The sequence below is a fragment of the Lucilia sericata genome, unplaced genomic scaffold (genome assembly GCF_015586225.1).
Source record: "Lucilia sericata isolate MDLA Ls3-8-SP2 unplaced genomic scaffold, ASM1558622v1 Contig000693F_arrow, whole genome shotgun sequence".
Taxonomy (NCBI): Eukaryota; Metazoa; Arthropoda; class Insecta; order Diptera; family Calliphoridae; genus Lucilia; species Lucilia sericata.
In genome coordinates, this window is record NW_023994696.1 from 32,992 (window position 1) to 53,120 (window position 20,129).

At 28.5% G+C, this 20,129-nt stretch overlaps 1 protein-coding gene across 1 annotated transcript in view; it reads right to left on the reverse strand.

The window, feature by feature from the left end:
• The window catches only part of LOC119607423 (protein sidekick-2-like), a gene marked incomplete at its 3' end in the record, with an annotated part of 197,875 nt that overhangs the window by 29,767 nt on the left and 147,979 nt on the right, over positions 1–20,129 (reverse strand). The window contains exon 3 of the mRNA XM_037961314.1: positions 11,928–12,097. Coding sequence (XP_037817242.1) covers positions 11,928–12,097 — 170 coding nt within the window. The remainder of the gene's footprint in view (positions 1–11,927; positions 12,098–20,129) is intronic.

The following is a 20,129-nucleotide window of genomic DNA, read 5'->3' on the forward strand; positions in this document are numbered from 1 at the left end:
AAGGCAGTTACAGTGAGCGCCGAAAAAAAGTTATAATCAAGAAGTATGTGATGTAACACAAATTGGTCATTGTATTACTTATTAAGAACTAAATGCTTCTTGCATTACTTACAAGTAGTTAAGTAATGATTGCATTGACTTCTTTATTGAAATAAACCAGTTTTATCCTATTTTAATCCAGTTATTACTAAATTACTTTCATTTAATCCAGAAGCTATGTAGTTAAAATTGATAAGTAAGCTTTCATTATTTTGACCCTCACTGTATAACAAGTGGTGTCGAAAGAGGAATATAGAGTGAGTGTGAGTTTATGTATGTGTGCTGCTTTTAAAGCCATCTTAAGTTTTAAATTACTTAAAACCAAAAGTATAAAATAGTTTTTTATTGCTAGAGTCAAAGTAGTAGTTTATAATTTTAAATAAGAGCATATTTATTTAAACCAAGATTTTCTAAAACTTATGCAGAGTACAGTGGGAAAAAATTAAGGAAAAAGTAAAATAAAAATGTTTACTCATCATTAGGAAATAGGGATATATCGACCCACAAAAGTATGTACATACATACATACATACATACACATACATTCTTGATCTTTTATCTATTTTAAGTAGACCTAGGCATGTCCCTATGAATGCATCCATCTTTTGGAAGCACGATAGGTCTCAAACGGGAGCAGCCAAATAGGTTAAAATTGGCAACAAAATTAATTATGCTACAAACGTGAAAAAGATCAATAATGACTTAAGTCCTTCAGAAATTCACTTTAAATTCACAACATCTGTTGGGATAATCTGTGTATAAGAAACTGTCGCAGTTGTTCACTTAAAGAACTGCCAAGTATTCATTTCAAATAACTACAACCTTCCCATCCACTAGTTTTAATGAACTCTCCAAGTGCCTTTTTCAAATGCAGGTAAATAGGTGTCCTGTCTATTAAAACGTGTCCTCAAATATAAGCACCACCATCAGCACTTGGACCTATAATATATAGCATAAAATTTCCTCTTAAATGTTACCATTGAGCATGATACTGCTAAATATTAATGTTTGCTACGCAAAACTATACATTTGCTTTTAAAACACCTCTCCCACCTTCTGCACACACACTTCCAAAATTACCAACATTAAAATAGTTTTAAGTTAAAGACTTTCTACACTTAAAAACTGCAACACACATACACACCAAAAATATAAAGAAGATCCATTCATTTTCTAGACTTAAAACACCCACACGAATATTTTTCTTTTGTATACACATTCATTTAGTTTGGTAACCTCCGCCCACCTCCAGCTAAATGTTGAGGTTGAGAAAAAATGGTAAACTAAACCAAGAAAAATAGGATGAGTAGGGGGTGGTTTGTTTTTGCATGGTTGCTAACATAATTTATGGTAAAAATTCCAAAGTTTCTTAATTCACCTGGAACATGTTTTCGTGTAAAGCTGTAGCAGGTATCTATTTTTAGGAGTATGTTGTTGTGTGTGTGTGTGGAGTTAATGAAAGTGTAGGTTTGTATATTTTGTGAGATTTTGAAATTTTTTTGTAAATTAAGCCTTAATTTTTAACTGTGCCATAGTTAATGGCTTAAAATTCTAATTTTACTAAAGATCTAAATGCATAAATATATAGCTGGTTTGATTTTAATACCGAGATTTGGCCAGTGAAACAGTGGTAATATTATAGAAAAATCAGATTTATTAATACGATTGCAGTCTTATTCAAAGAAGTTGACAATTTACAAAAAAAAAAAAGCATAAAGAGTCCTGATTACAAACTGGTGTTTAGAGTGGTTTATAGTGCAGAATATACATAGTTTGGTCTATAGTCTGGACTATAGATTGGTCTATAGTCCAGACTAAGTATTGGTATATAGCCCATCCCATAGAGTGGAGTGTAGTCCACACTTCAGTTTGGTCTATAGTCTAGGTTATTGTCTGATCTATAGTCCAGATTATAGACTATTTTATAGTTTAGACTATAGACTGTTCTATAGTCTATTGTCCATACCATAAACTGGTCTATAGTTCAGGTCATAGGCTGGTCTATAGTTCAGCCCATGGACTGGTCTATAGTCTAGGCCATAGACTTGTTTATAGTCTAGGCTATAGACTAGTTTATAGTCCAGACTATGGACTGTTCTATAGTCCAGACTATAGAGTGGTCTATAGTCCAGTCTATAGACTGGTCCATAATCCAGACTATTGAATGTTCTATAGTCCAGATTTTAGTATAGTCTATAGTCCAGATTATATTCCAGACTATGGACTGTTCTATAGTCCAGACTGGTCTATAGTCTAGACTATAGAATGGTTTATAGTCCAGACTATAGCATGGTCTATAGTGCAGACTATAGACTAGTCTATAGTTCAGACTATAGACTGATCTATAATCCAGACTATAGACTGATCTACAGTCCAGATAATAGATTGATTTATAGTCCAGATCATAAACTGATCTATAGTCTATACTATAGACTGGTCTATTGTACAGACTATAGACTATACTTGTCTATAGTCAAGACTAAAGACTGTTCTATAGTTTAGACTATAATCTGTTCTATAGTCCTTGGATTGATCTATAGTCTAGACATGAGACAGGCTAGACATGATATATAGACTGATCTATAGTCCAGACAATAGTGTGGTATATAGTGCAGATTATAGACTGGTCTATTTTAGAGACTATAGACTATACTGCCCTATAGTCAACACAGTTCTATAATATAGACTATAGTTCTATAATTTAGACTATAAACTGTTCTATTGTCCTTGGACTGATCTATAGTCTAGATAAGAGACTGGTCTATAAAATGTTATATAGTCCTTGGACTGATCCATAGTCTAGACAGGTCTATAATAATGGTTTATAATCCTGGCTATTGACTTATCTATAGTTAAGACTAAATTCTGCCAGACTGTAGACTGGTCTATAGCACAGACTATAGACTGATTTATATCTATTAGCATCAGGAAAGTCAGGAATTGTGGTATTGAGTGTAGACGAAATCATAATAAGGTCAAAAAATTAAAAAACTTCAGTTAAGTTCTAAATATGTTTTTTAAATTCCGGCTCCATGTTCCCTGAAACATTTCTTCAGACAGGATAAGCCTTAAATTTTTAAAATTATTTGTTTAATGCACATACATACATATTTATGTGTATAACTTAAATTTATTATTAACATAATAAAATATTTTTTAATAAATATTTTTTTGTAATTACAATTCGTTTATTTTATGAAACTCCCTCCCTTACATTCATTTTTATAATGAAAGTTATTTTTTACGTTTTTTTTTGCCACAATAATTCTGCTCTATTAATCACATTAAATGAATGTTAATATATTTATTAATAAATTAAACACATGAGTACATGCATGTGTATGTTGCATTTAAGTTTTTTATATTAAAATTATATTAAATATAAAAAACACATATTTACAGATGTCTGAATATATGCTAAGTGATTAAAATATTTAATAAAAACAATTTAATTATTATTTTAATATTGTTGTTTTTGTTTCAACATCATTAAAATATTTAATCTATAAAATAGATAATTTTTGAATGAATATGGTTTGATGTTTTAGGCAATTGCTTTAAAGCTTACATCAATACTACTTTAATAAATGTCATAAGGACTTAATCAGCAATTTGTCTTACTGACAAGTAAATGCTTTGCTTCAAAAATTAACATAGGAACTGAAAGTTTTTATGTGAGCCTGCTTAATTGATTTAATATTTAATATTATATAAAAATCTATTTAAAAATCATATTTTTTATGCATAATTATACAACAATTAAATAATCAGAAATTAAATAAAATAATTATAATTTGCTATTTTATGCAAATATGTACTTAACAAATAAATACGAAAACGTTTCTGTAAAAAAAACAATTTGCATTTAAATAAATAAAGGAAAAGATTTAAAATCAATGAAATGTTAAGAAACGGCAGCAATCAGCAACATAAGGGATTTATTTGTAATCAAATTTCTTAAAATTTTTAACAAGCAGAAATTTCAAATTTTCAATGGAAAATACATTTTTAAAATAATGTCAAAACAAATAATAAAGACTTCCGAAAGTAATAACAATTTATAAGGAAATTTATGTTTAAATTCTGAGAGGTCACATAACTTTTTTTCAAATATTTGAGGGGGAAATACAACGTCCCCAATTCTAGTAAAAAAATTTGTTTGTCCGCAAATTTTTACATGTATGTCAAAGTTGTTCAGGCATAATTTAGGTATTTTATTTAATAATTTAATATTCGTACAAAATTTGAACACTATAGCTGTTATAGTTTCCCAGATATTCGGATTTAAGTACATATGGGTGGAATTGCAAAAGTGGAAAGAATACCACTTTTCAAAAATAAAAATAAAATTACTAAAATTACTGCTACAAAATTTGGAGACTCTGTCTGTTGTGGTGCCCATGGGATGATATATCCCATCTTGGTGTATTGCAATCCCAGGGTATAGAGGGATCTACCGGGGTTACAAACTGCTGATGATCAAGTGTATCTCGTCCTTTCATTGGAATATCTGGTACTACGGGTGGCCTGGTTGGTCAGTTGGTTGATGTTCCTTGGAGATCCACGTAGTGTCTGTGGTTTAAACCCAAATGCCATATTTTCGGATTCTCTCTCTGGCGCTGTTGCCATCCCAACAGATGTCACTGGGTGATGTGCCAGAACAACTTATGCTGGATTTCCGAAATCGTTGAGTATCTCTTACTCTTCGCGTAGTAGGGTGCCAGTATAGGTTGGGGAATTTTTGGGTTAACACTCGGTAGTTTTCCATAGATCGTTCTTTATGATCTGAGAATGGAACTGTTGGAAGTTGTTGAAAGATCGAGAAAGACTCCCTTGTCACGGCGTGAGACTAGTACTGATTTAGTATACCTTTTACTTAAGGGAAGTTCTCAGTGCTGTTGTCATCTCAACAGGATGGATATTGTTACGCGACTTATTTCTTTTCCCCAGATCGTTCTTTACGCTCTGAGAATGGAACTGATATAAGTTGGTGAAAGATCGGGAAAGACTCCTTTGTCACGGCGGCAGACTAGTACTGATTTAGTGCACCTTTTACTTTAAAGAAGTTCTCGGTGCTGTTGCCATCTCAACAGGATGCCTATGGTTACGCGACCTATTGTTGAGGCCCACTACTCAACTTGTCGGGGCAAATATTGTGTTCGATTGACTTTTGAAATTCCTACATCCTTTGTCACATTATTTCGACATACAGAGGGATCCAGATTTATTGGCTGGGTATTTCGGACAAATATGTCTCGAGGTGCTCTTGCCGAAGCAACAGAGGCTTGTAATGTGGTTGTGTGACTGGGGGACAAAAAATCTGCCTGAGCGGATTGTTAAAGGATGGCGACGCTATAGCGTCGCTCATGATAACTCTTATACCTAATGGTCCATCTCGGTTTTACGAGATTATGGATTTATCTGGTGCGTTTGTTGTGATTTCGTTACACCTCTTTTCGAACGGCACTTCTCCGCTTGTACATGGACCGGCATAGCCATGTACACAAATTGCAAATCTGAGTGTTCTTGATCGAAGTCTTGGGTGCGCGTGGTAGACCGTTCTCAAATCTACCCAGTGGATGGAAAAGGCCACCGTGAAATAAGGCCGTCAAGGCAGGTGTTTAGGTTAAGCACTTAGACATTCTTGTCTATTGGCAATAGTAGGCGTGGAATGTGCTACGCCCACTAGTGCAAGTCTACCCAAAGCTTCATGTCATTGTCAAGGAATTAATGAAAGTCGTATATCTGTCTTTCATTACTTCTTATAAATATGGGCGTGGCACCACGTGAAATTTCGAGGTCTATAGTTTATTTTTTATTAATAATAAGACATTTTCTTAACAAATATTTTTTTAAACAAAAAATTTCTTCCTTAAAAGAACATTTCTCTAAAGTCTAGAAGAAGTTCCCTTTTCTCTTTATGCAAACTTTTGAAAAATTCTCTTTATAAAGAGAATTTCTGTTTTTATGGAATTTTTTTTTTATAGAATTGTTTTTATAAATAATTATTTAAACTTTCACATTTGAAATATTTTGTTCTATTTTTTTTAATAATTCCTTGTTGTTGCCGCAACAATTTCTATAGAAATCTGGACAATAACTATTAAATTACAATATGATTGTTGTATGTATATGTATATGTATGTGTACGGTTGGACAGTTAAGGAAAATATTGGTCATTTGCATACAACATATGGTAAATGTCATTATTGACATAATTTACAATTAAATATATACACATTTTTACTTATTTATGTTTTTCATGCATGAGCTAGGTTGGCTCTATTAGTAAGGAAGTTTAAGGATAATCAAATTTATTTGCAAATAAAGCCTTTTTAAGAAAAAATGTTAAATTGAAAAGCTTTGTCAGAAAACATATTAGCTTTATAACAATTATTAGCCAGCCATTACTTAACTACTTCTAAGTAATGCGGGCAGTAAGTAGTTGCAAATATTTTAACAAATTTACAATAGTTTTTCGTGTGACCACCCTAATAATGCACTCATACATAAAGACTAACATCATATATATTTAATAAAGTTTTTGAACAATATTTTCCATACAATACAGTCTTTTGTTGTGATTGTTTAGGAAAACTTTAGCAACAAATTTATTGATCAATATTAATTGTAGATGATTTAAATTAAATTTTTCTATTGCATTCTCTTGTATGACGTTTTGATACCCACATTTTAATAGTTTTTTGTAAAACTATATTTATAAATGAAAATTTTTTTCTTAGTTTTGTTAGTGTTTATTTTATTTAGTTGTATACAGAAAATCAAAACAATATTGAGTTGACAGGAAAACTTATAGTAGAAAATTATTTTTTGAAACAAAATTTATTTTTCAATTTTTTTTTTTTCATAATATGACATGCAAATGTGAAGGGATTGTATATGTTAAGGCAATTTTGAATAATGTATATACTTACGTACATTTTTATGTATGTATATGCATAGTAATTCATTAGTTTTTACCAAAGTTTTGTAAATAATATTAAATGTTAACTTAGCAATTTGTTGTGTATAAAGAGTTTACAATATAGAGGATAAATGTTGATTTATGGATATAAGTCAATAACAAATTTTTTTTAAAAGACTTTATATAATTTAATTAAAAAACATTTCTGTTGTAGTATAGTTATTAAAGCTTTTGTTAGATTTTTTTTAATTTCCAAAAATTTTTGTTAAAAATAATATTTTCATAAACACTCAATCGTAATAAATCAATCTATCTTTCTATATAAATATTTAAAATTACAAATTTATACGATTGTTATAACTAATTTAATTTCCGCTAAGTCTATATTTTATTTCAGTTAATTTGCCATAAAAAATTTTTATTTCAATCCATTTGTTTCATAGCAAAACAACAACAACAATAAGCAATTAATCACAAACACTTATTTAACTTACAAAAGCTGCTGATGATACAAAAAAAAAAATATTTTGTTAAATTTCCCAGAATATTAAAAACGAGTAATAAAAAACAATTTATGAAAAGATTATTTTGATCATTTATTATAATTTTTTTGCTTAGATACATTCATATCATAAACAAAATGTTTGTTAATATGTATGTCTACATATTTATATTTTTTGGTGACAATTTGGTGTGTATTAGGCTGGTTCCAATTAAACTTATACTTTGAAAAATTCTTAACTTTTAGAAAATTATTGAAAAGTTTGTCTTTTATAGAATTTGTTATAGTAGATTTTATCTTTAAATATTTTGTAAAAATTTTTGAATTTTCAAAAGAGTAAAAACACTATGGTTTACATTAATATTGGAAATTAAAGTCGGTTGTCTACATTAGAGCTAGTCATAATTATGACCTGTCACGCCATCGGCAATTTCGGATAGACGGACATTGCACTATGGGCCAGAGAGTAATGGATGAGGGATGTTTCAAAGAATTTTTTTCTTTTTATAAAACCTTTTCTTTTCATAGAAAAATTTGTTTTTTTTTATAGACAAGTTCTCTTTTTATAGAAAATTTTGTAAAAAATTCTTTAATTTTAGAGAATAATTTCGTAAAAATTATTTCTTAAGAGAAAATTATTGAAAAAAATATTCGACAAATTCTTTAATTTTATAGAAAAGTTTCGATAATTTTTTTTCTTTTCATAAAAATTATTTCTTTTTATTGAAAATTTTCGAAAAAATTGTACTTTTTTTAAGAAAGGTTTCGAAGAATTATTTCATTGTATGAACAGTTTTCGAATCTTTCTTTTTCGTTCTTTTTATAGAAAAATTCCAATATTTTTTTTTTTTATAGAAAATTTTCGGAAATTCTTTCTTTATAGGAAATTTTCTAAAAATGCTTTCTTTTTTGGAAAATTTCGAAAAAAAAATATTTTTTTTTTTTTATAAATAACTTTCTAAATTTTTATTATTTTTTATAAAGAATTTTCTTAATTTTAGAAAATTTTTGAAAAATTATTCTTTTTATAGAAATATTTTCGATTTTCTTTTAATAGAAAACTAAAAAAATCCTTTTTTCTATAAAATTTTTGAAAAAAAAAAAATAAAAAAAATCCTTTCTTTAAAGAAAATTTTGGAAAAAAAATATATATTTGTTTAGAAATTTATCAAACTAATTTTTTTCGAAAAAATTTTTCTATTATAGACATTTTTTGAAAATTTTTTTTTTACAATTTGTATTTTTAATTCTTTGCTTTTATTGGATGTTGTCAAAAAATTTTTTGTTTTAATAGAAAATTTTCGAAAAATTATTTTTTATAAAAAATTCAAACATTTTTTCTTTTATAGAAAATTTTCTGAAAATTTATTCTTATAAAAAACTTTCAAAAACATTTTTCAAAAAATTCTTTCTCGTATAGAAAACTATTTATTTTTATAACGAATTTTCGTCAATTTTTTTTTTTTTTTAGAAAACAAATTTTCGATTTTTTATATAAAATTTTTAACTAACTAATTAACTAACTAACTAACTAACTAACTAACTAACTAACTAACTAACTAACTAACTAACTAACTAACTAACTAACTAACTAACTAACTAACTAACTAACTAACTAACTAACTAACTAACTAACTAACTAACTAACTAACTAACTAACTACTAACTAACTAACTAACTAACTAACTAACTAACTAACTAACTAACTAACTAACTAACTAACTAACTAACTAACTAACTAACTAACTAACTAACTAACTAACTAACTAACTAACTAACTAACTAACTAACTAACTAACTAACTAACTAACTAACTAACTAACTAACTAACTAACTAACTAACTAACTAACTAACTAACTAACTACTAACTAACTAACTAACTAACTAACTAACTAACTAACTAACTAACTAACTAACTAACTAACTAACTAACTAACTAACTAACTAACTAACTAACTAACTAACTAACTAACTAACTAACTAACTAACTAACTAACTAACTAACTAACTAACTAACTAACTAACTAACTAACTAACTAACTAACTAACTAACTAACTAACTAACTAACTAACTAACTAACTAACTAACTAACTAACTAACTAACTAACTAACTAACTAACTAACTAACTAACTAACTAACTAACTAACTAACTAACTAACTAACTAACTAACTAACTAACTAACTAACTAACTAACTAACTAACTAACTAACTAACTAACTAACTAACTAACTAACTAACTAACTAACTAACTAACTAACTAACTAACTAACTAACTAACTAACTAACTAACTAACTAACTAACTAACTAACTAACTAACTAACTAACTAACTAACTAACTAACTAACTAACTAACTAACTAACTAACTAACTAACTAACTAACTAACTAACTAACTACTAACTAACTAACTAACTAACTAACTAACTAACTAACTAACTAACTAACTAACTAACTAACTAACTAACTAACTAACTAACTAACTAACTAACTAACTAAACTAACTAACTAACTAACTAACTAACTAACTAACTAGCTAACTAACTAACTGACTAACTAACTATTACTAATAATGAAATTTTTCAAAAAATGTTCTTTGTATAGAAAGTTTTTCAAAAAATGTCTTTGTATAGAAAATATTGGAAAAAGTTTGTTTTTTTGTAAAGCCTTTTCGTAAAATGATCTTATTACAAAAATTTCGTTAAAATTTATTTTTTAGAAAATTTTGGAAAAGTAGCTTTTTATAGAAAATTTTAGATTTTTTTATATACAATTTTCCAAAAATACCCCTTCCCTTTATGGCAAATTTTAATGAAAAATTTGCGGCAAAATTTAAAAATTTCATTTTCTAGAGAGTCAACCTTATATACAAATACGTATGTATATTTTTGTAAAATTATTTTACTATTAACATACACACTAAATAGAGACTGAAACATACAGGAAAAAAAATAAATAAATTCTAAAGCCTCTAGTGTTTTATGATAAAAATTATATACACTGTCATAATATTTGCACAAACTTTTCTATTATAATATTCATTTGCCTGCGTTGGTTGGTTTTTTTTTTATTCTATCTCTTTTTGCAATAGATTTTGATTTAGAAAATTGGTAAATTTATATTCGTATTCTTTGGGGCAAGTTTTGTTATTAAAATATGCCGAAAATTTTGTAAGATTGAAAATACATTCATATAACTATGTAAGTATGTGTGTATTTATATTATAAATTTAAATTATGTATTAATAATGCCTAAATACAAATTCAAATTAAGTAGAATATATGGAATTGATTGTTGTTTAAAACTTAACAAATACAAACGTACATATACATATGTAAGTTTGTAAGTTTGAGCGAAAAATAGTAGGACTATAAAAGACAATATTAATGGGATATTATTATTATAATTGTTAAAAAAAATATTTCTTTTTATTTACGTTGTAGATCATGTTCCACATAGAATCTGATTTATTTAAACAAATTAATAAAATTTACATCAAAAATTACAATCGAGAGTATTCCGAGAATTTACTGTACATATGTAGCATACTTTAAGGCAGTTATGAAAATATATTTACAAATTATACTTGACTATAGTAAAATATATTAATTTATATTATTTGGTAATAATTAAATTAGCAGCTTGCAAGCAAATTGGTGATGCATTCATACTTATTATCTCATTGAAATTTCATTAAAATGTAAGTGCTATATTCTGTTAAATAAATCACACATGAATATTATTAAACATTTGCTTTAGTTTTCAGCTAACCAACGTTTATCTTTTTTCATAAAATTTATAATAAATAAATTGAAAAACTTTATAAAAATTGCTACTATAAATAAAATGTTTTTTCTGATTTAATAAACATTCTTGGTTTTGATAACTGGTCTCATAGATTAAAACATTAAAAATTGTTTGCCTTTGCAAAAATATTATTTTTTGTGATATTTTCTTTCTTTTCATTTTTGGTTTTTAATTTTCTTTAATATAACAAATTGCTTTGAAAAAAGAAAAACCACTCCCAGGAGATTTTGTCAATGGCATAGTCACAGGATATAGAAAGACCATGAGCATTTTAACATTAAATGAACCATATGAAAATAAACTTAAACCAAAGGAGACCAAACAGAAGACAAAAAATAAAAAAAACTACAAAATATAAAAATGAAGATAAAAATGAAATAAATTCAAATAATTTGTCTCTTAGAGACTTAAAAACCGAAACCAATAATATTTTATGCGTTCTAAGGATTTCAATTTAAAATTCTACTCCCACACACACACACACATAGACATACGCAAAGAATTTATATTTTCTTTATTATTAAAAATATTTATGCATCTAAGTATATACATACATACATATGTAGGAGATTGAAAAATAACTAACATACTTTACTAGTATTTTTTTTTTACTACCAGTATCGAGTGTCATACGATTGTTGGTTAGTACTTACTCTAGGACTATGTAACAAGGGTATACGATTGGCAAATTGGGCTATTGTTGTTGTGGCTGTTTTCCATACCAGCGTATCCACTAAGGAATGTTCGGTGACACCCGGACAGGGTATGGTAACATTTTTGCCAGCCTCTGCTATAATTTTTTCATATTCCAAATTTGTAACATCTAAAATGTAAAGAGAGACAAAGAGAAAGTATAAGTTAATAAATTAGTTTTTACTATTTTCCAGTTTAAAGTTCTAAATAAATATTTATTTTAAGAAAATTACAAAAAAATCTTAATTTATATATGGAGTGTTTGTTTCTTTGTGTTGTTATTCTTTATTAAAATTAGAAATTGTTGTTAAATGAAATTTTTGTAACCCTTAAAATATATTTAAAATAATATTATATGTAAACATTTGAATTTACAAGTCGTTTAATTAATTTTTAAAAATATAGTACAATATATTCAATCCTTAACGTAGTTAGTCTAGTTCAGTTCTAGTTCAGTTCTAGTTCAGTTCTAGTTCAGTTCTAGTTCAGTTCTAGTTCAGTTCTAGTTCAGTTCTAGTTCAGTTCTAGTTCAGTTCTAGTTCAGTTCTAGTTCAGTTCTAGTTCAGTTCTAGTTCAGTTCTAGTTCAGTTCTAGTTCAGTTCTAGTTCAGTTCTAGTTCAGTTCTAGTTCAGTTCTAGTTCAGTTCTAGTTCAGTTCTAGTTCAGTTCTAGTTCAGTTCTAGTTCAGTTCTAGTTCAGTTCTAGTTCAGTTCTAGTTCAGTTCTAGTTCAGTTCTAGTTCAGTTCTAGTTCAGTTCTAGTTCAGTTCTAGTTCAGTTCTAGTTCAGTTCTAGTTCAGTTCTAGTTCAGTTCTAGTTCAGTTCTAGTTCAGTTCTAGTTCAGTTCTAGTTCAGTTCTAGTTCAGTTCTAGTTCAGTTCTAGTTCAGTTCTAGTTCAGTTCTAGTTCAGTTCTAGTTCAGTTCTAGTTCAGTTCTAGTTCAGTTCTAGTTCAGTTCTAGTTCAGTTCTAGTTCAGTTCTAGTTCAGTTCTAGTTCAGTTCTAGTTCAGTTCTAGTTCAGTTCTAGTTCAGTTCTAGTTCAGTTCTAGTTCAGTTCTAGTTCAGTTCTAGTTCAGTTCTAGTTCAGTTCTAGTTCAGTTCTAGTTCAGTTCTAGTTCAGTTCAAGTTTAGTTCTAGTTCTAGTTCAGCTCTAGTTCAGTTCTGATTAAGATTAAGCTTACCAATTTGTTTTCTTATGAATTTATTATAAATCCTATTATTATAAATATCTTTCATTCATCTAATTAATTTATTAAAATCATAAATCAATTCTCTTAATTCCCTGCTGTTCATTTGTTTACGTATTTTTCATACAGACTTTCTAATTACTTTCATGTTTTGTTTTTTATAAATCCTTGTACATGTACTACTTATGTATTTGTGTGTGTATAAATTGAAAATGTATAAAGTTCAATTAGTTTCTGTAACATGTTTTTAAAAAAACATAGTTTTTCTCTGGCTGTTGTTTTTGAGATTTTTCAAATATTTTTATTTTAAACATAAGTATACTTAAACATACATAGATTTGAAAATACATGTAAGAAATTTTTATGCTGTTTTGAAAGTAATATTAGATAGGTTCAGTACGATTTCCTTTATTATTACTAAGCCAAAGGGTAAATGTTTCACCAAGCTTTCCCATAAGTTTTATAAGTTTCGTTGAATATGGGATTTAAGGACTAGTCTAATATTTCAAATAGAAATATTGGTAACTACTTATAAGAAGTATAAGACGTAAATAAAATCAATACTAAATTAATTTAACCAGGTTTTATCTTAACATTTCTAAGTTTAAAGTTCTTAGTTCAAAACCTACCACCCTATTGCTGTTTTTTCATAAATGTGTTAAAATTACAAAACATAAAAGAAATTCAAAATTTATTACTAAATTTTCATACATACTACATACTGTATATGCAGACATTGGCCAATTTATATGTGTATTTTTATATTTTCTATCTTTCTTATTATGCAACGTACGGCAAGAGAAGGTGCAAACTTTTTACAAGTACTTACTTGTCTATAGAGCCATATATGGGTGTTTTTATTTTTCATAAAAAATAATTATTAAACATAGAAAGTACTTCTTAGTTGTGTACATACATTTTCTGATCATCGGAGCTTTAGATATCAGTCATTAATTTAGAGAAATAAAACGATAAAACATATTTACATGGAGTTTTTAAGTAATTTTTAAACTGTCTAGAGTTTTCAAATATTTCTCAATTTGAAAAAAAATCTATAGAGCCAGGGTTGAAAATATACTAATCGACTCAGAATCACTTTCTGAGTCGATTTAGCTATGTCCGTCCGGTTGACTGTCTGTCTTTCTGTCTGTCTATCTGTCTGTCTGTCCGTCTGTGTATCTATGTAAACATGCATACTTACTCCTCTTTTAAGCAAAGGACAAATCCTATTGAAAATGGTTAAAATCGGTCAATTATTTAGCCTATCCGCCATACAACTATACTCCCGAATAGGGAGTATATAACTATGTTAAATGTTCTAGCATCTCTTTGAAAATTTGTTTTATATAATTCTAAATGATACTGTCGATTTTCGTAATGATCGGACCTCATTTGACCCTAGCCCCCATACAAAGTACCCCTCAGAATTTCACTTAATGGTCAAAATTCTGCATAAATAACTCTAATATAGACCAAAATTCCTATACCAAAATTTTTAATGATAGGCCCATAGTTACCTAACCCCACAAAAATTTATAAAACATTAATTTTCTTCTCTAATCACAGCAAAATACTTTAAAGATTTGTTCTCAAATTAAAATTAAATTTTAATAATAGTTTTAGTTTAAAGTATCATTGGAATGAAAGTGCCCTAAATAGTCTGATATAGTATTTCACACTTATTAATTTCCTCTCAGCATCACAGATAATTTAAACTTTTAATGTCAATTATACATGCATTAATATTATTAAAATTTGCTTTGTGAGAGTAATTAAATTTATAGTAAAATGTACATTTTAAAACCACAATTAAAACAATATAAATAAATGTAAGTGACTGTGTTCGTGTATATCACAGACAAATAATGACAAATAAACGTATTTCATATTATATCTGTGGTCACAATTGAAAATCAACTAAATGGACTAAGTCCGAATTCATTTGTATAAGCCACAATATTTTCTTGACAGAACTCTACACTGAAGTGCAATCCTTAATTTTCTTCATTAATACATAGTAACCATATTAAATCCTAGTTTTAAATTGTATTATTTCTCGAAAGTCTGAGTTTTAAGTTAGTCTGTTTTCGCCTGTAACCACAGATATATTTTCAATCACCATCAACATAATTAAGTATTTAAATAACTATTGTCTCATACATTTTAATGACTAATAAAATCATTTGGCCTTTCTATCAGTACTATTTGCATTTTATAGCTCTTGAAGCTGCCGGTAAAGTACTTATTGTTGTTGTGTTTTTATTTTTATTTTTATTTTATAAACATTGTTAAGAATACTGTTAATTACTTTAAATAACTGTTAATTAAAGACCAACAGATTTGGTTACACAAACTTAAGAAGAAATTCTGGCAAAAGCAAAGAAAATTAAAATCAAACTTAAGTCAACATACGGCTTCGAGTTGAGGAAAAAGCACTTTAGATATAGAAAAGTAACAAGTACCTAGCAACGTCGTATTCAGGCACAGAATACAGACAGACAATCAACCAAGTGTGTCTTTTTGTGTAACCAAGAAAAAAAAAAATTATCAAGAAAATCGAAAAGAAACACAAGACTGGAAGTCTTAAAACTCCTGCTATACTCTTTAATATTGTTATATACAGTTTAGGATTTAATTATAAGTACAGTACAAAAAATTTTTATACCCTACACCACTTTAGTGGGGAGGGTATATTGGATTTGTGCTGATGTTTGTAACATACCAAAATATTCGTCCTAGACCCACCTTAAAGTATACCAATCGGCTTAGAATCGTTTTCTGAGTTGATTAAGCTATGTCCGTCCGTCCGTCCGTCTGGCTGGCTGGCTGGCTGTCCATGTAAACCTTGTGCGCAAGGTACAGGTCGCAATTTTCAAGATAATTGGATGAAATTTGGCACGCATGTTTTATTTGACCTAAGGACGAAGCCTATTGAAAATGGTTAAAATCGGTCCATTATTTCACCTAGCCCCCATACAACAGAACCCCCCGAAAAGGGCTTCTGAGCTCATAATTATGTTAAATATACAGATATATCGATAAAATACGGCATAACTAAGTTTTATAGAAGTCTTGATGACCCTGCCAAATTTCATAAAGATCGGGCCACATTTGACCCTAGCTCCCATACAAATTCCCCTTCAGAAAATTACTTGAATGTCCCAAATTAGCTTATAAACCCAAATATCGCGATGAAATTCAGCACAATAAAATATTATGTCAATATAAATATATTCACAAAATTTTATCGGGCTTGGTCCATATTTGCCCCTAGCCCCCATATAAAGCCTCTTTCAGAAAATTAGTTTTTCATCCATAAATTGCTTAAATGTATCGGAACAAGGGAATATTGAAGATAAATGCTTTATTATGAAAAATAAATCACATTTAATTTTCATAACTGGTGTAGGGTATCATATGGTCGGCCACGCCCGACTATAATTTCTTACTTGTTGTATTTAAATTAAATAATAAATGTTTGCTTAAACTTTCTATTTTTATCTAAACCTTTAATTTGTCTATGTAAATATTTTATTTATTTCCCTATGCTCAAATTTATTTTCCTCACTTTATACTTTATATTAAATACGTTTTATGTTGTTTACTAAAAAAACTCACATCTAAACACTTTTTTATGCTAAAGATTATGATTATGATTATAATGTTATTACAATGTTTGTTTTTGTAAAATGTGTGTGCGTTCAGCACCAGACTGAAAGAAGTTGAAAAAGAGTATTATTTTTAGCAAATTTGCATAATTCTATTTAGATGACACACTGTGCGTGTTAATTGTGTTTGCGGGTACACTTCCATTTAAAGTGCAACTTTTAAGCGGCTTCAATTATTTTTATATTCGCCACATCTACTTTAATTGAATGGGTCTAAATGTATATATATGTTAGGATGGCGCCGCTTGAATAGAGACATAAAATATTTCAGAAGAAATTTTGTTATTCTTCTATTTCAGTTCTAGTTCAGTTCTAGTTCAGTTCTAGTTCAGTTCTAGTTCAGTTCTAATTCAGTTCTAGTTCAGTTCTAGTTCAGTTCTAGTTCAGTTCTAGTTCTAGTTCAGTTCTAGTTCAGTTCTAGTTCAGTTCTAGTTCAGTTCTAGTTCAGTTCTAGTTCAGTTCTAGTTCAGTTCTAGTTCAGTTCTAGTTCAGTTCTAGTTCAGTTCTAGTTCAGTTCTAGTTCAGTTCTAGTTCAGTTCTAGTTCAGTTCTAGTTCAGTTCTAGTTCAGTTCTAGTTCAGTTCTAGTTCAGTTCTAGTTCAGTTCTAGTTCAGTTCTAGTTCAGTTCTAGTTCAGTTCTAGTTCAGTTCTAGTTCAGTTCTAGTTCAGTTCTAGTTCAGTTCTAGTTCAGTTCTAGTTCAGTTCTAGTTCAGTTCTAGTTCAGTTCTAGTTCAGTTCTAGTTCAGTTCTAGTTCAGTTCTAGTTCAGTTCTAGTTCAGTTCTAGTTCAGTTCTAGTTCAGTTCTAGTTCAGTTCTAGTTCAGTTCTAGTTCAGTTCTAGTTCAGTTCTAGTTCAGTTCTAGTCAGTTCTAGTTCAGTTCTAGTTCAGTTCTAGTTCAGTTCTAGTTCGTTCTAGTTCAGTTCTAGTTCAGTTCTAGTTCAGTTCTAGTTCAGTTCTAGTTCAGTTCTAGTTCAGTTCTAGTTCAGTTCTAGTTCAGTTCTAGTTCAGTTCTAGTTTCATTCTAGTTCAGTTCTAGTTCAGTTCTAGTTCAGTTCTAGTTCAGTCTCTAGTTCAGTTCTAGTTCAGTCGAGTTAGGTTCTATTCAGTTCGAGTTCAGTTCTAGTTAAGTTCTAGTTCATCTAGTTCAGTTCTAGTTCAGTTCTAGTTTCGTTCTAGTTCAAGTTCTAGTTCAGTTCAGGTTCAGTTCGAGTTCAGTTCTAAGTCAGTTCTAGTTCAGTTCTAGTTAGTTCTTAGGTTCAGTTTCTAGTTCAGTTCTAGTTCATTCTAGTTCATCGAGTTCAGTTCTATTTCAGTTCTGAGTTCAGTTCTATTCAAGTTCTAGTTCATTCCTATTCATTCTAGTTCATTTCTAGTTCAGTCTAGTTCAGTTCTAGTTGAGTCTAGTTTCGTTTTCTAGTTCAGTTCTAGTTCAGTTTGTTCTAGTTCAGTTCTAGTTCAGTTCTAGTTCAGTTCTAGTTCAGTCTAGTTCAGGTCTAGTTCAGTTCTAGTTCAGTTCTAGTTCAGTTCTAGTTCAGTTCTAGTTCAGTTCTAGTTCAGTTCTAGTTCAGTTCTAGTTCAGTTCTAGTTCAGTTCTAGTTCAGTTCTAGTTCAGTTCTAGTTCAGTTCTAGTTCAGTTCTAGTTCAGTTCTAGTTCAGTTCTAGTTCAGTTCTAGTTCAGTTCTAGTTCAGTTCTAGTTCAGTTCTAGTTCAGTTCTAGTTCAGTTCTAGTTCAGTTCTAGTTCAGTTCTAGTTCAGTTCTAGTTCAGTTCTAGTTCAGTTCTAGTTCAGTTCTAGTTCAGTTCTAGTTCAGTTCTAGTTCAGTTCTAGTTCAGTTCTAGTTCAGTTCTAGTTCAGTTCTAGTTCAGTTCTAGTTCAGTTCTAGTTCAGTTCTAGTTCAGTTCTAGTTCAGTTCTAGTAATATGCCTGTAAGTAACAACAATTGATATATTCTTAAATACTACCGGAATCATTTGTTAGAAAAAATCTAATCCTTTGCTTATTTAATAATTGCTATAACTAAAAGTTTATTTAATACCTCCTCATGTACATAAAAAAGTACTTATTCAAAATGACAAATGTTTTATGTTTTTGAAAACATCATAAATTGCTTGTTTGTACATAAATTCATCTGAAATGGTTAAAATTTGTCTAGTTAAGCAATAAACATTACAATAACTAATATAGCATACATTAAGTATATTTAATATAAAGTTAAATAATATAAAGGAACTAGAGATTACTGGGTATTGGTAGGGAGAAAAATTATAATTCTTTTCGATTACTCAAGCAAGCCATATATATAGGGTTTCTATCGATTTGCCCTGTATGTGTTGAAGCTCTATATGGAAGGGTTTTAAGCAGCTATCTTCTGTTTAGTAAGGTTAAGTGTGTATAAATAATTTTTTTTGAAATTTCAATTCTACATTAATCCTTATGCCAAAAAATATTTTTGTACTAAATGATACCTTTTCCTTGACCAACATTTCCGACCGCTCTTAAAATACATATGCTAAAACATTTATATTTTATTATTTTGTTTATAAACAAAATTAAATATGACACATGTCGGTGACACAGTCTTGTCCAAACAGCACATATTATAACTTTGCCCCCATTTAAGGAGTTTACGATCATGTTAATGTTCATAGAAGTATACAAGTGTATATGTATATAATATGAATGTAGATACATACATATGTATGTACATAGATATGTATGCATATTATATACATACATATGAGAGTGTGTTTAACTGTGTTAAAGTGTGTGAAATATGGTCAGTATATTTGTGTTGTTTAAAACTCATATTTTATATAGAATATGTACAAGTAACTATAATAACGTGTAAATAATTGTTTGTATACTCTAACTATAGGGAAATACATTTATTTGGTAGACTTTAGGGCGAAAAGATGTTATGTTGCAAAAATGTTATTTAGTGTACATTTTAATTTGAATTATTTCCTAATCCAATCTTAAAGCAATTAAAAGTCCAACTGGTGGCAGATTTTGTAAATCATATATTTAACTTATAGATAAACAAAACATGCTAAATTGACACCAAAAATCATTATAAAAAGTTTTTCATAGTAACGAGCTATAAAGTGTTTTTCTTGATTGAAAATTTTTTTTGTATTCAAAATTATTGCAAATTTACTATCTATTCTATTGCGAATATGGTTAATTTACTACTGCTGCAATATGATACAAAAATCGATTTCCGCAAAAAAACTTGAAATTTTATTGTTCGATTTTGTAACATATCACATTTTGGCTAAAAATTCGTCATTTATAAAAGGACATGTAAAAGGT